The sequence below is a fragment of the Suncus etruscus genome, chromosome 1 (assembly GCF_024139225.1).
Source record: "Suncus etruscus isolate mSunEtr1 chromosome 1, mSunEtr1.pri.cur, whole genome shotgun sequence".
NCBI lineage: Eukaryota > Metazoa > Chordata > Mammalia > Eulipotyphla > Soricidae > Suncus > Suncus etruscus.
The window spans coordinates 34,992,488-35,008,590 of record NC_064848.1 but is presented as its reverse complement, the minus strand read 5'-3'; the positions used below and the strand labels follow the sequence as shown (position 1 = coordinate 35,008,590).

At 32.7% G+C, this 16,103-nt stretch overlaps 1 protein-coding gene across 3 annotated transcripts in view; it reads left to right on the top strand.

Annotated features, from left to right (window-relative positions):
- PTPRD (protein tyrosine phosphatase receptor type D) overlaps nt 1-16,103 on the top strand; it is a 1,813,832-nt gene that overhangs the window by 1,647,123 nt on the left and 150,606 nt on the right. For 2 of the 3 annotated variants that reach the window (XM_049770278.1, XM_049770286.1), the window contains 2 exons: nt 847-1,007; nt 14,278-14,390. In XM_049770278.1, the coding sequence (XP_049626235.1) occupies nt 847-1,007; nt 14,278-14,390 (274 nt within the window). Of the gene's footprint in view, nt 1-846; nt 1,008-8,488; nt 8,501-14,277; nt 14,391-16,103 lie in introns of all 3 variants that reach the window. The other variant, XM_049770270.1, reaches the window with a different exon arrangement.

Below are 16,103 nucleotides of genomic sequence, written 5' to 3'. Positions count from 1 at the left end.
CTAAATGAAAAAAGAAGTGAACTGCAATTACCAAATGATTTCACTCATATATTAATTACATATGTTAATGCTCTGGCAAGAAATAAAACTACCTGCTAGACTTTGAAAGCTATTGTGATGATTGAAGATAAAGGGTAGGGGTGTTAGAATGAATGAGTGGATTGGCTAGTTTTGATGTTAGGATGGTATAAAAAAATGGCGTGGTTGGAATGGTGAAGTTACACACAATACAGGCATGAATTTGGAGCAGAGATTGTATAGGAATAAAGCTCTTACCTTGCATATTATCACCTCTGCTTCCAACCCCCCACTGGATGAGACCAAACCCTCCTCCCCAATGAAATAAACTAATAAAATTATCTTAAAATAAATTTGTTTTTAAAACAAATATGAAAAATATTAAGCTATTAAGATGGTATTGGGTCAGTGAGAGTATAGATATTAAGACATGTTCTTTCTATATTGCTAAATATGAAGCATTATGTTTAAATCCAGACTTCATAAGAGTATCTAATGTACCATATGGGTACCAATGAGATATATGTGGATTTTTATAACATCAAAATAATTTATTAAATGCTATTTTATTCTCTGAAAACCTTAGATTATATGACCTCTTTTCTTCCTTTCATCCCTCCCAGCTACCTTTGCTTTTAACTCCTCTATACATTCTTCTTCATCTCCAGCTTTGTCTTTCCCTGATTTTTCTACTTCTTCCCTTTATTACAGAATTATTTTTTCACATGTCATGAAGTCCATAACATCCTGCATCTTTTTTTTCTAATACTAAAATATACTCCCCAAATCCTTTACTTTATAGCTAACATAGACTCTGTTTTTTCTCAGAAGATGTATGCAACCAGCCCCTACTCTGATCCTGTTGTGTCAATGGATCTGGATCCACAACCGATTACAGATGAAGAAGAAGGCTTGATATGGGTTGTAGGTCCTGTCCTTGCAGTAGTTTTTATCATCTGCATTGTCATAGCGATTCTTCTTTACAAAAGGTAAGTTTGCCCAATATTGTTTCTGAGATTTTAGGAGCTATATGTTTGATGGCATCTCTTTGTAGTCATTGTGTGGATAGTTATAATAGAAATACTTCAGTACAGTTACAGTTACACTAAGAAAGTGTTTGCTTTAGAATTACAAGTAAATCTGAGAATTGTACTATTTATTTAACTTCTTGTTGAGTGTGTGGTATAAATCTCTTGAGAGCATTCACAGATCTTAGCCTCTACTCTAAGCTCATGAAAGCTGTGTAATGTCTTTGTCCTGATATTTGAGACAATATCACATGTAGATAACATCAGAGATTTTCAAATTTAAATGTTCCTGGCCATAATTGCTCTTTTTCAATATATATTCTGACTATTATAATGTAAATGTTTGTGTCCATTTCATAAGTCAATCATTACTCTTGGTGACTTTTTTAAAATACTTTGCAAAGGTAGCATAAGGTTGACATTTTCAGAAGGCGTATGCTTTCTATTTACTAAAATTTATTTTAATCCTGATCCACATCTTAGCCAATTCTGATTTTCTTTAAGATGGAATAAGAAATTCTATTTTTTTCTTTTCAAAAAGTTAGTAGTTGGGCTGGAGAGATAATACAGTGAGTGCTTATTTTTCACATGGCCAATAAAAGTTCAATCCCCAGAGTTACATGGCAACTCCCTGAGCTCCAGAGTAAGTTCTTAGCACATCTAGGTATTGCCAAAATTGGGGGAAAAAAAGGGAAAAAATAGGATCTCAGTCTTTATAAGAACTGGTCAAATAGTATCTTTGACAATATGTAAGATGCAAATAATCTACATTTACCATGTGCCCTTTTTAGATGATCAATTTTTTCTATTCTATTTTTGTCTCTATTTCATAATAAGAAAATGTTTTTTTTCCATTCAGTAACTGCCAAGTCAGTTATATAGATGGCATTAAGAATTTCCACCATTGGGGCTGGAGAGATAACATGGAGGTAAAGAATTTGCCTTGCATGGAGAAAAACGGTGGTTCGAATCCCGGCATCCCACATGGTATCCCGAGACTGCCAGGAGTGATTTCTGAGCGTAGAGCCAGGAGTAACCCCTGAGCGCTGCCGGATGTGACCCAAAAAAAAATTTCCACCATTAATTTCTGACCTAGAATATAATTGTAATAGAAAATATATTCAATATATGAAATTAACATTTCTGATATGTTATCAGCATTCAGAGCTATCTTATAAATCATCTCTATATATTTATAAAAATTTTCTATTTCAAATATTATTGCTTGAAAGTTTCTTTCTATTTTCTTTTGTGCTGTGTTATATTTCAAATGCTTCAGGATGGTTTTTAACCTCTACTGCAAAATAACTTCCCTTCACCTTCTCCCATTTATTCTCTCCTCATGTCCATAGTTTTCAAATCAGATTAGACTGTATTTACCTTGACTCTTAACTCATGTCCTTTATCTGCTTGTCTTAACATTCTTCATTTTTTTATCATACCTTATAGCTCTCTTCATTGGGGTTACATTAATTATTTCTAGATACAAGTCTTTATTAAATATATTTTATGTTCCTAAAATAGTGTCTTTTCCACCATATTATCATCTCTTGACTAAAACACAAATATATCATTAAAGATATTTTCAATTAGAAAAAATATTCATCTGTGAGTATTTCTTTTTATTTCTATGTGAAGAACAAGTTGAGAAAAAAAGGTAGCTTATAATCATTACCTATTAAATTGTCTATCCCAGTTTAGAATACAAATGAAAAAATTAGTCATCAAATTTTTTACTGATCAATGCCATCACTCAATTTTTCATACCATAAAATAGCTGAAAATTCAGTAACAAAGGTAAAAAAAAATCCCTTTTTAAATAATGGTTTTACTCATCCATTCCTAGTTCATATCTTGTCAGTGTGCATCGCATGGAGCCACTGTATTTGTTTTCTTTTTCCTGTGTAAGGTTGGGGAATACAGGTTCCCACATGTCCCAGAACATTTGTTCCCGTGTTATTCCAGGCCAGTTATCTTTACTGTCATGAGTGGCAGTTACTACCACAAGAATGTTCAATATAATCTTGTTTTTGGAAGGGGAGGGTTGAGTCACACCCAGTGGCGCTCACATTACTACTAGCTCTGTGCTCAGAAATCGCTCACAGCAGGTTCGGGGGATATATGTGATGCCAAGGATTGAATAGAATCAGTTCATGCAAGGCAAACACCATCCCCACTGTACTATTGCTCTGGCCCCAAGACTGTATAATTGGGGCCGGAGAGATAGCATGGAGGTAAGGCGTTTGCCTTTCATGCAGAAGGTCATCGGTTCGAATCCCGGCATCCCATATGGTCCCCCGTGCCTGCCAGGAGCAATTTCTGAGCATGGAGCCAGGAGTAACCCCTGAGCACTGCCGGGTGTGACCCAAAAACCACAAAAAAAAAAAAAAAGACTGTATAATTATATTAAAAAACAAAAGTAGAAATAGAGGAATTTTTTTAAAATCTATACATTCATATGCCCACAGCCTACTTTGAGTTTCAGTTCAAGAAGCAAGTGCTGCTAATTTGCCTTCATAGATTTATTACCTAATGTTCTGTGATTATTCAAAATGGAAAAATGCTTTCGTTATATTTTAAAGAGTTTTTTTTTATTTGGCTAAATCTAGCTGTCTTAACAAACATATGCATGACATTTGTGAATCTGTTGTGTAAATGTTAAGAAATAGGTTTTGAGGGCCAGAGAAATAGTCCAGTGTATAAGTTACAGGCCTTGCATTCTGCTGACCCAAGTTCTATCCCCAGTACTGATATGGTCTCTTCTCTGATTCCTGCCCAGGATTTATTCCTGTGCATATAGCAAAGAGTAAGCTGTGTTCACCATCAGGTGTGTCTCCAAAGCAAAATAAACCAAAAAGAAGGCAAATAAACAGAAAATGACATAGAATTTTAAACTTGATAATTTTTTAAGATTGATCATTGTTTTATTTTTATTACCTGCATGTGTTTGGAGAATAATCAGCTGTAATTTTCCCTAACCCTGCAAAAAAGAAAATTATTTCTTAAAGGTTTTATGACACTTTTTAAAATAGGAGCCTTTTTGTGTGTGCATATGTAAGCATCGTCTAATGCAATTGTTGGAAAATGCACACATCTTCGAATACTAAGTATATTTAGCTAACCATCTGAAGGCTCATGAAGCGTTTCTGAAATAGAAATGCTTGCTTCAGCAGTAAAGAACATTCCTGACTTGAAATTCAAGTAGACCCAACAATGTCCTTCTTGATTATCATGAGGGAGTTTAAAAGAAAATCTTCCGTAGGCAATGAATAGTGTCTTTGATAGCTTTGATTCTGAACAAAATTAATTGTATAATACATACTTCATTCCTCTTTTTAAATCTTTCATTTACATACAGGTTGGTATTTAATGATTCAGATTATTATTGTTTTTGTTGCTGTTATTAAAACATTTTACCTCTGTATTCTTTTTTTTTTTTTTTTTGTGGTTTTTGGGTCACACCCGGCAGTGCTCAGGGGTTATTCCTGGCTCCAGGCTCAGAAATTGCTCCTGGCAGGCACGGGAGGACCATATATTGGACGCCGGGATTCGAACCGATGACCTCCTGCATGAGAGGCAAACGCCTTACCTCCATGCTATCTCTCCGGCCCCTTACCTCTGTATTCTTATATGCAAATAATACCTTGAGTAGGGAATGAGTACAAAAATAGTTTTGTCTCATATTACCTAAAATGTTGTTTATCACGTACACATATTGACAAGGCCAGTTATAATAGAACTAGACTTTCTCCATGTAAATAAATATTTCTTGCCTAGTGTCCTAAAGAGAGTCTTATTCATCAAAATTATATTAGTGTTATCTAGTGGGATCCTTTTTTTTTTTAACAATTTTAACTATTTGACCTATTTTAACTATTTGAATCTTGTAACATATTAATATATTTATGAAACTTATTATAGGTTAATGAAGGTCCTAAAATATGTGTGAACCATCTTAAAATTAAAATATACTTGTTGGGACTCAGTGTTTCAAATTCTTGCATAATACTGGTTTTGAAATGTTGTACCCTATAGTAATAGGCACAATGACGGATGGGGAGAGTCTGGGAATAAAAACCTTGGAACTCACAAAATACAAGGCAATTCATGTATCTTTGAACTATATTCCCAATTTCTATCCCTAATCCTACAATGGTTTCCAAAGCTGCAGAAATGATATAATAGCATAAGCTAGAGCAATATTGAATTAGATAGCAAGAAACCTGTATTCAAGTGCTAGCATTATCACTAACTGGTTGTATAGAACAGAAAGTTGTGCCTACACTCTAGTCCTTGGTTTCTTCATTTATAAGTAAGTTGGTAAACTGGAGAATTAACCTATATAATAATACTACACTATAATTTGCAAACTTCAAAAGTCACCTAACAGAGTTAAGCTACATTATTTCTGCCTCTAGTATGTATGTATTTTTAAAAAATGACTCTAAATTTTTTTTCATCTGCTTTTTTCAGGCATTAGTTCTAGAGCTTTCCAGTAATTATTTCTTTAAAAAATTTAGAATATATGGCTGGCTATGTGAAAACAGAGACTTTTTTTTTTTTTACATTTTTACTGAGGCATGATTTACATCATTGTTAGTTATGGTTTCATGAATACATCATCCCAGTACTACAGTTCCACATCACTTCCCTCAACCAGTGTCCCAAGGGACCCTCCCATCCCTCAGCCTAACATTCCCTCAAGTAAACTTAGCTCTATAGAGAAATTCTGCAATTAGTTACTGTTGGCCATTTGTTTGGCCGTTCCTTTATATCCCACATATAAGAGAGATCATCTTATTTTTAATTGCACTCATAGAATACTCTCTAGTTTTATTTCTCTAAAGGAAAATTGCATAATTTTATATTTTTATAACTCATATTCTATCAAATATATATATATATACATATACACACACATCATAATTTTTTTTATCTTGGGCATTTGTTTCCAGATCTTGGCTAATCTAATGAACATGCAATGAACATTTTTTTTTTTTGAAATAGTGTTTTTTGAGCCCATCAGAAAATGCCATAAAGGGGAACCAATAGGTTAAATGAAAGCAGTTCTGAGGTGTTTTTTTTTTTTTTTGAGAATTGTTAATTTTTTTTCATAAAGGTAGAAACAGAAGTAAATATTACCCAATTAAAAGTATTTTTCATTCAGTACTTCATATACTAAAATTAGAAGAACTTTTTGTATATTATGGAGCAAAAGAAAATGTAGATTAGGAGGTGAGAAAAATCTAAGGCATAATCTGAAAAAAATAATACCTTTCAGTAACCTTCTAACCAAATAGACATTTTAGAGAGTGTAAATGATTTTAGTCCACACCCCAACATGAGTGAAGGCCATGAATAGATGGAAGTAAAATATATACTTAAGCTTTTCTAGATTTTTTTTTACAAATTACATAGATATTCTGTGGCATTTTCCTCTTTTCTCTTTTTGCATCAGCCTTCCATATATTTCCTAGCCGTCATCAAAGAAAAAATATATTTCAAAATATTTTGAGATGCTCTGAAAAATATTCACTTGACAGGCCCAATTGCGCCAATAATGCTGACTGATTTTTGCCTTAGGTCTCTACTCTAAGCCTTGAATAGATCTACTCTCATTCAGTAGCTGTTCCTCTTTCTGCAAGATCTAACTTGTCTTTTAGAAATATGTAAAGTTGCCACCTGCTAAACAAAAATATTGCCATTCTTAATGCAGTGCCTTCCTTTTTATCTACCCATCCTAGCAGCTTAAGTGGTCTCAATTTTCATTTTCTAGGTTCTTAGAGTGCCTTATAATTACTTTATTATAAAACCTACAACCTTACTATAATTACCTTTTCTTGGGTTATTGCCCCTGATAATTTACAAGGGGCAGAAAGAATAAACATCTTATTCTTATCTTATTCTTCCTGGCTCAGGGAGATATTTAATAATTAAATCTATACAAGGCCAGCAGTGTTAAACCCAATTTCCTTCATTTATTACCCTATCACTCAGTATCACCTCCATCTTGGCTGATAATAACTGTAATAAAACAATAAGAAAATAGTGGAAATTTACCAGATCTAAAAGCTTTAAACTTAGATATTTGCACCAAATATATATTCATATGTATGATAATGCTGATATTTCTGTGTATGGGAAATGACTCATATAGAATGCATTTCATCTGTATACTCAACAGAATTTCAATGCTCAAAATGCATATTGACCAAGTTGTTTGTTCATATTTTCAAAAGCTGATTTCACCAACGGTTTCATTATTTAAAAATGGTAAATTAGAAACATCTCTTTTAAAACCTGACCTACCAGTCCAATAATCTTAAATTAAGATAAAATATATAACAATGTATTTAATATCCTTTCATTACTAACATATGTGTTTATATGACTAAATGTGCATTTTGTCATTCTTGGGTAGAAATGAGATAGAGTATCTTAAAGTTAGTTGGTTTAGCAATTTTTTCAGTTCTATTAAGGTAAACTTGATCATTTAATTTATTTTACAATTGAAAACTCACTAAATACTTTGCTGCTTGCCCCAATATGAAGATTTTTTAAATCAGTTTTTTAAAAAAGTAGGTATGAACCTATTAAACATCTTCATCTTTAATTTCTTTTAAATGAAGAGTATACTTATTTAAATAATTCACATCTTATACAAATAGGAGTGTCTAGAGCTTGAGCTGTTTATTTACAAATAACATCACTCTGACTTGGAAAATATCTGTCATGTTGATGACTGGTATAATAAAATATTTCAGCACATTAGTCTAGCTATATAGATTGGGTCTTGCTTGGTGGCTTTATAATAATGAGTATTATATTTTCCAAAACTAAAAATATTTTATTAAATAAACAAATTTGTTACCACCTTATTTGTTGGAAAGGTTTTTGAAGAAATAATTTTTGTCACTTTATTAACTGCTGCTCTTTTATAAAATTGTGCAAATTTTTATACAGTTTGGTGTGATTTGCAAATATTTTAAATAATTAAAGGAACACTGCGTTTAAACGAGGACTATTTCAATGAATACAGTTCTTGTGTGGAATAATGTTGCATTCCTATTAGTAGGTTTCTTTTGGCATGTTTTGTGAAAATCAAATGCTTCCTGGAACAGAATAAATTGTGCCAATATTATTTAGTTGATGTGAAAAAGCTAATGCGACATTACCACACACAGAAATGTTGGAATTTAGCAATATATCCTTATGTCCTTTGTTGATGTCACTATTAGAAACCTTTAAGTGTTTTTGATAGAATGTCTTTGCCTAATGTATGTCAGTAATATGTCTCAACTTGTAAGCCTTGTTTCTTAAATCTTGGTTGTCATGGTTACCCTCCTTACCATTGGCCAACTAACATTTAGCTTTTCTTTTTCTTTTTCTTTCTTTTTTTTTTTTTTTTTTTTTTTTTTTTTTGCTGCATTAAAATGGAGCAGTAAACCTGACAGGTGAGGAAGAGAGAACATACATATCCCTTTATTGCTCACTGAAAAAAATAATAAGATACTGAGAGCCGTTGATGTTGTTGAGGATGAACACTGGATATGACTGTATCTAGCAAGTGTAGTATGGACAACATATAGACATGGGGAGTCTTTTTTGATCATTTTTGCAATGGACTTTAATTAAAGACTTTTCACTTCACCAGCTATTTTACATTTTCTATTGAGATAATATTTAACTAGTTTCCATATGATCATTTATGTTTTGCAGTGCCGCCTGCCCCACACATACCTCCAAAGTGTCAGTATCCCTCCCTTACAATCCTAAAGCTGCCTTTTCCTTCTTGCTTCTTTGCAGCTTCATTTAGCTCTTGTATTGAGTTTTGATATTTAAATGTATCTGGGGGAAGTAAATCAGTTTTCTTTTTCTAAAAGGAAGCAACACCTTTTTTTATTTAAATTAATTTTTCAAAGATCCTAGAACTAATTTCTGAGTTTTGCTTATGGTCAAGATTAAATGAGCACTTGTATGTCTTAATATATGTGCAGAACAGAAATGTGAGGTGTCCTGATCATTTTGTTTTGTTTTGTTACTGAAAATCTATTTTCAAGTTTGATTGCAAATAACTACATGTACACTTTTTCAAAAAATAGTTTTTACACTTTGCCTAAAACAGTAACTGGGATTTAGTGAAACTCGGCTAATTCCCAATTATTTCCCATGTCTTTTTAGCCTAAAGTAGCAACAGTAATAATAGCCATTTATTATAACTACATGTTTAACAGTCCAATCTAACATGGTCTAATTTAATACAATCTGTAGCTCTCTCTGTCTCTTTCTTTGTCTCTTTCTCTGACTCTCTAACCTGTCTCTCTCTGTCTCTGTCTTTCTCTCTCTGTGTACTTATCTAATTTGTTAAGGTGCTGTAGTACTAATATAAAGGGTAGAATTCTTGCCATGCACATGGTTATCTCATATGATCCCTGGAAAACCGCCAGAAGTAATTCCTGGTTGCATAGCCGGGAATAACCCCTGAGTATCATAACCCAGGGAGGCCCAAAACAAATACAAAAAAAAAAAGGTGTTTAATTTATACAATAAAGAGGATGTCAGTGTCAGTGTAACATGTCTTTCTCCAAATGGCTTTATTCTGTTGGTTTCAATGAATTGCCCATGGACAAGAAGTTGTAGCATCAACATCATTTTGAAAATTGATTGAAATACAAATTCTTGAATTCTCTACCCTTGAGCAACTGAATGAGATATTCTGGGCATCAGATCCACAAAACGGAGTTTAAAAGTTCACCCTTTTAATTCTGATGCAGGCTAAATTTGAAAACAACTGCTGCTACATAAATTTTTTAATTGCAACACCAGAGATCAAATTATATTTTCATAGGGCCTGAGCAGTAGCTCTAGTGGTAAGGCATTTGACCTAGGATGAACTGCATTTCAATCCCAAGGTGTCCCATGTGGTCCCCCAGGCCAGGAACAATTTCTGAGTGCATAGCCTGAGTGTTACCAGGTGTGACCCAAAAACAAAAAAAAATAAAAATTAATGATAATAATTGTCACTGAACAGATATTATCTTTGTGAATATGAGGTTTTATTTATTTTCTTTATCAATAGATATCATATATATTATATATATATCTTATACAGCTTATCTATCTTATATAATAATTGCTGACTGCTCCTATCTAGTCTTAAAATATTAAGATTTAGAAGTAGTTCACTTATACGAGGAGGTAGCCAATATTAGTGGCAGCATTGCTGTTAACTGTCTTAATGGTGTCAGAATTGTGAGATATTTGAACTGATATTTTGATACAAGAATTGATTTTGAATATTATCTTTCTTCACTGGTTTATTCTTATGTATCTGTGTGTCTGAATATATTTGTTCCAAGTAAAAAGGCCGACTACCCATATATAATCTGATTTTGTTGTTCTTACTTTGCCCCTACTTGAACACCAAGTTAAGTGAATTAAGTGTGGGGAAAAACAACTTAGAACAAAGAGTACCATTTTGTTACAATTGTACAAATATTCTGCCGAGACAGCCACTCTTTTTTTTTTTTTTTTTTTTTTTTTTTTGGCCTTTTGGTCCACACCTTGTGACACTAGGAGGTAACTCCTGTCTATTCGCTCAGAACTTGCTCCTGGCTTGGGCAACCATATGGGAGGTCTGGGATGGAACCAAGGTCTGTCCATCCTGGATCAACTGTGTTGAAGGCAAATGCCCTACCACAGTGCTATCACCCCGGGGCCCCTATAGCCACTCATTTTTATAATATTAGCAGCATCTTTTATATCTAAAATGTTATGTAATATACCAAGACCTCTTTTTCTCTTTAACTCCTGCATTTGATACAAATTTTCTACTCTGATAAGTAAATTAGCACCATGGTTATAATATTAATAGAAAAAAAAACAATATTGCATGACTCTTGTAAATAATTTCTTGTTTTTCTAAATGAAAGTACAATGATAACTTTAAAAACTCTAGTAAAATTATTATAACATATCTTCATATATCATCTCATTAGACCATTCTATGCCATTGAATAAATGTAGAAGTTTCTTTTTTTTAAGATTTTTACTATTATTATATATAGGAATCACTCTTCATCTTGCAAACAATTCTTAGAAATCCATTTTAGTAGGGAAAGAGTATTTTTAAAATCACATTTTAAGTAATATTTAAAAAGCATGTGGTTACTGTGATCCATGTGTTAATGATAAAAATTAAACCTAGGATAGGTTATTACATATGTTATTTATAAAATTATACAGTGTGTAAGGTACTAGCTTTATATGCAGCAGGCCCAGGATCAATTCCCAGCAGTAATCCCTGCCAAGACTGATCACTAAGCACATAACTGGAGTAAACTTTATTGCTGTAGCTGAATCCCCAAACCCTGCCCCCCGCCAAAAAATTAAAAAATTCCACAGAATTAAATGAAGGAAAACAAAATTTAGAAAGTTAAAAAACTGGTTATCTTAGCTTGCTAGGATTTGTGGAGCTTGAGATATTGGAGGTTTTTATTTGAACAGATAAAGTGAATAAGCAGCTTGTTATTAAATATTAGGACACCCTCCCATGTATTACAAATATGGGTTTTAAATTTAATCTCACACTTTAGGCTTTCTGAAATAGACCTGGACAAGGCATAGTTTGTCTGATAACAGAGAAATTGACTAAATGTTTAAGAAAGTATTATTTTCTCTGTTCCCACCTCTCCACTGTCACTCAGTCTGTGCTCAGTGGAGAGAAAAAAAATTATATATATATATATATATATATATATATATATATATATATATAGTTGTACCACAATAACTGCACAAGGTAATTAGTTTCTTAGCCCAGATATTTTCTTTGTGTATGTATGTGTGTTTGTGTGTGTTTCTTTGTTTTGGGTGTTTTGATTTATTAATAGGGTTTCAGGCATAGTACATTTCAGTACTATATTCTCCATAAGAGTGTTAACTCCACACCCCATCTTTTTTCCCTACCTTTTAAATTAAGGTAAGCTTTCAGCTGATGACCAGATATTTCTGTCAGTTTTTATAATCTTAAAAATTATAATGAAACTAGTTTAAGAAGGTATCAAAATTTAGATTTGTCCTATGAGGAAATATTTTCATGCTAAGAGAAAAGACTAAAGACTTAGAAGGCCCCAATTAAAGTCATTTGCAGTGAGAAGACAAACTATGTGATCATTATACCTAGGATTGATTAGTGGAGCTGACTTCGTGACACATCATTAACTGTTGAGATTTCATATATGCTCGGTGAGATGAATAGAAATTCATTAATCTCGGTTTTATTAGGCAAATATCAACAGCATTAGCGTGATACTTTCTCCTGTGAAATCTCTCCTCACATTCTTCTTTCACTGTCTTCTGAATCCCTCTTTTCATCTCTTTCTCATGAGTACTCCATCTCTGCTTTTCCTTTTCTTCTCAATTTTTCACTCTATACATTTGGAGCAGCTGGGATCTTTGGCGTGCCTCAATTTCACGATATCCTTTTGGTAGTGCCAAAGAAGATATTCTGTCCTGCTGCTATACATGACACGAGGTAAAAACAGGAAAAAAAAGGCAAAGCAATCTTGTGTCTGGATATGAGAAAGCAAGATGTTGAATAGATCTTACCCAAGAAAATTCAACCATTAACAATTTTTTAAGAGCAGTATGCTTGATTTAATCAACATTGAGTCAATAGATATAGTAGTGATTTGAAGGATGGCTATTTAATAGAAGCCTTATAGTTAATTATGGACCAAATGAGGGTAGGAGGGCACTGCATGAGAACCTATTGCTAAAACAACTCTATCACAGCTGTGATTTCTGAGGAGAAAGGCAGGCTCCATGAATATTGCACATTATTCAATTTCCTCAAATAAGCATGCCTTTCCTAAGGAAATCACCCAAAGAACTAAATGAGAATGCATACCTTTCCAGAGCATGGTCATGTCTGGTTCAAAGCAAAGCAAAACAAAATACCTTTTTGTGACTAGAATTGAAATAATGACTCTAAAATGGAGTTTTCTGAAATCAGTATTTAAAATAAAGCAGTATGAGAAAAGATTTCCATTAGTTGAGTAAATTTTTAAACTAATTTTAAAAAGAATATACATACATACATACACACACACACACACACACACACACACATTGGGACTAGGCGATAGTACCGTGGTAGGGTGTTTGTCTTGCATGTAGCCGATCCGGAAGTAACCGGGGTTCAAACCCCAGCATCTTATATGGTTCCCTGAGCCTGCCAGGAGAAATTTCTGAGTGCAGAGCCAGGAGTAAACCTTGATCACCACCAGGTGTGGCCCAAAACCCCCCAAAATTTTTAAACAAAAAAAAAATAAATATATATATATATATGCTACTATCTTATAATTATTTATAATTCTAAAACGTGGATAAAAATCTTACTTAAAAACTAAAGTTTTGTACAATAATTTATTCAAAACTCATCTTAATACTTAAACAAAATACTTAATATAAGTAAATAGCAACCATAAAAAGATAAAATAAATTTTGTGAAGAACTGCATATTTATTGGCTATCTTAAATGATCATCAGGAAAAGATTTCTACATTTAAGATAAAATTACCTTTTCTTTGATCTGTAATTGAGTTTTACTGATATTTTACAAAATTTTAAAATACAACATTTATAATTTTTACTAATATTTTGTAAGATTAACAGTAAAATATACAATGATATTTCTTCCCTCAGAATTTAAAGAGAAAGTGTATTTCAGCCTTCTGGTACCACTTCTCCATGTATTAGGCAACTTTAGCATCTTGAAAAACATCTGTCTGTTCTGAGAAAATTTAGTGGCTCTATTTTATGACTTCCCATTAGATTTTATTTGGTAGAATCATGGGAAGCACATTCAGCAGTTATAAAATGCATAGTTTCAGAGGGTTTTTTTCCTCTCATTATCACAATGAATATTTGTTCTAGGCATATCCTACCCTGTTCCTCACAGATCCCCTTTCATTCTGGGGAAGACTAATATTCAAATATGTCTTACTAACACCCTCTACACACTAAAGGTTGGGTCATTGAATTATTTCATTCTAAAACCTTTAAACCTGAGGAAACCTTAGAGAGATGAAAAGCAACTTAAGTAAGGTTACAATGCTAGCTGATCAAAAAGTGTGAAAACTTACCATGGGTGGGGATTTCTATTGGTTTCAACTTGTTATGTTATTGATGTTGTTTTTTTCCTTAAGTATGTATGTTACTTCTGCAGGAAAAGGGCAGAATCTGACTCTAGAAAAAGCAGCATACCGAACAGTAAGGAAGTCCCTTCTCATCATCCAACAGACCCAGTAGAGCTGAGGCGCCTTAATTTTCAAACTCCAGGTAAGAAACATGATGTAACTTCCACAGGACACCAATAGCTTAGCAGTCCAGTTGATACTATCTCAAGGGAGGAATCTATCACTTTATAGTGAAAAGTTTTGTTTACCTGTTCTTTTATATTGAGAATCTTCTTATGAGTCTTTAATGGAAACTAAGTATGGATGTAAATGTGACAAGGGATGGAAAAAATACACAATTCTTTACTGTTTAGAAAAACAGTAGTACTATAAAGTATGTACCATTTTTTGGGAATATACATTATATTATTTTCAATTATATATCAGTTTATCACAAAATAATAATGGATAGATGGGTGGATGTTGAATCATTTATTCTGTTGTAAAGAATAAATTTATCTTTATTTTCTTACTAATTTATGCTACCCCGAGAGAAATGGGATGGATGAAGGAAGGAAGGAAGAAATAATATAAAGCAAAAGATCAATTAATATAAAAATTATTGATTCTACTAAACCTCTCTAACCAATTTAGGCTTCTTACTGAAAAGACACATAAAATGACTGAGGATAGGAAAAATGTGCTTGTGGTATATAGAAAAATTTGAATGCTTCAGCAGAAGGAAATTATTAGTCCTGCTGAGGGATACTACTGTTAATTCAAGCTTAGCTCTATTTTACTTTATTTTAAATTATGTTTATAAAATATGTATGATAAATAATAAGTGGTAAAGAGAGCTAAAAGCATAAAACTGTAGGGCACTAGCTTAATATTTCATGATAATGAACAAAGTAAAACGGTGACCTAAAAAGTATTTTAAATTAAAATTGAATTACAGTATTTTATCTCAAATTGTTGGGAAGGTTTCATAGCATCAAATAGATATTCTAACTCACATTTGGATATAGCACAGATTTTTCAAACCATTCATTTATAATATATTATTTTAATTAAATATATATGTATTATATTCCTTTTATATGTAGGTAAAATTATATTCTATTTAGTTAAAAAAATTGTCTGGATTTTTTTTTTGGCTTTTGGGCCTCACCTGGTGGTGCTCAGGGGTTATTCCTGGTTATCTGCTCAGAAATGGCTCCTGTCAGGCACAGGGGACCATATGGGATGCTGGGATTCAAAGCACCATTGGTCCTGGATTGGCTACTTGCAAGGCAAATGCCCCACCACTGTGCCATCTCTCTAGCCCATGTCTGTCATTTTTAATGCGACTGTTATTGTGACAAATAATCACAATCATAGATTTTGCAATACTCTATCATGGAAAGTTATATACTTTAAATATTGCTTTTTAAAATAAAAGATAAAGCCACTGAGAAAGGACAGGGATTAAGGTGCTTACCTTACAGTGCAACTGACAATAGTTTAATTCTAAGCATGGCATATTATAGCCCCCAAACACTGCTAAATATGACCCAAATCCCTTCTCTAGTAATTAAATAAACTGAAAAGATATATCACAATAAGAGATATGGCCAAGTAGTCAAGCACATGCCTCTTAGGTACTGGTCCTGCATTCCATTCCCAACTCTAAATAATCATCTAAGCACTAACTAATCAGGCTCACACTCCTCAACTATACCTAGTAAATTGTGTCAAAATAAAGAAACAATGCTATGCCTCTATCATCTTAAAAAGAGAAATAAAGTGTTCATGAGACCAAAGATATTTGTAAGAGTATTTTTCAAAGGGTTATGAATATATGCTTGAATATCTGCATCATAATTCAACAAATGTA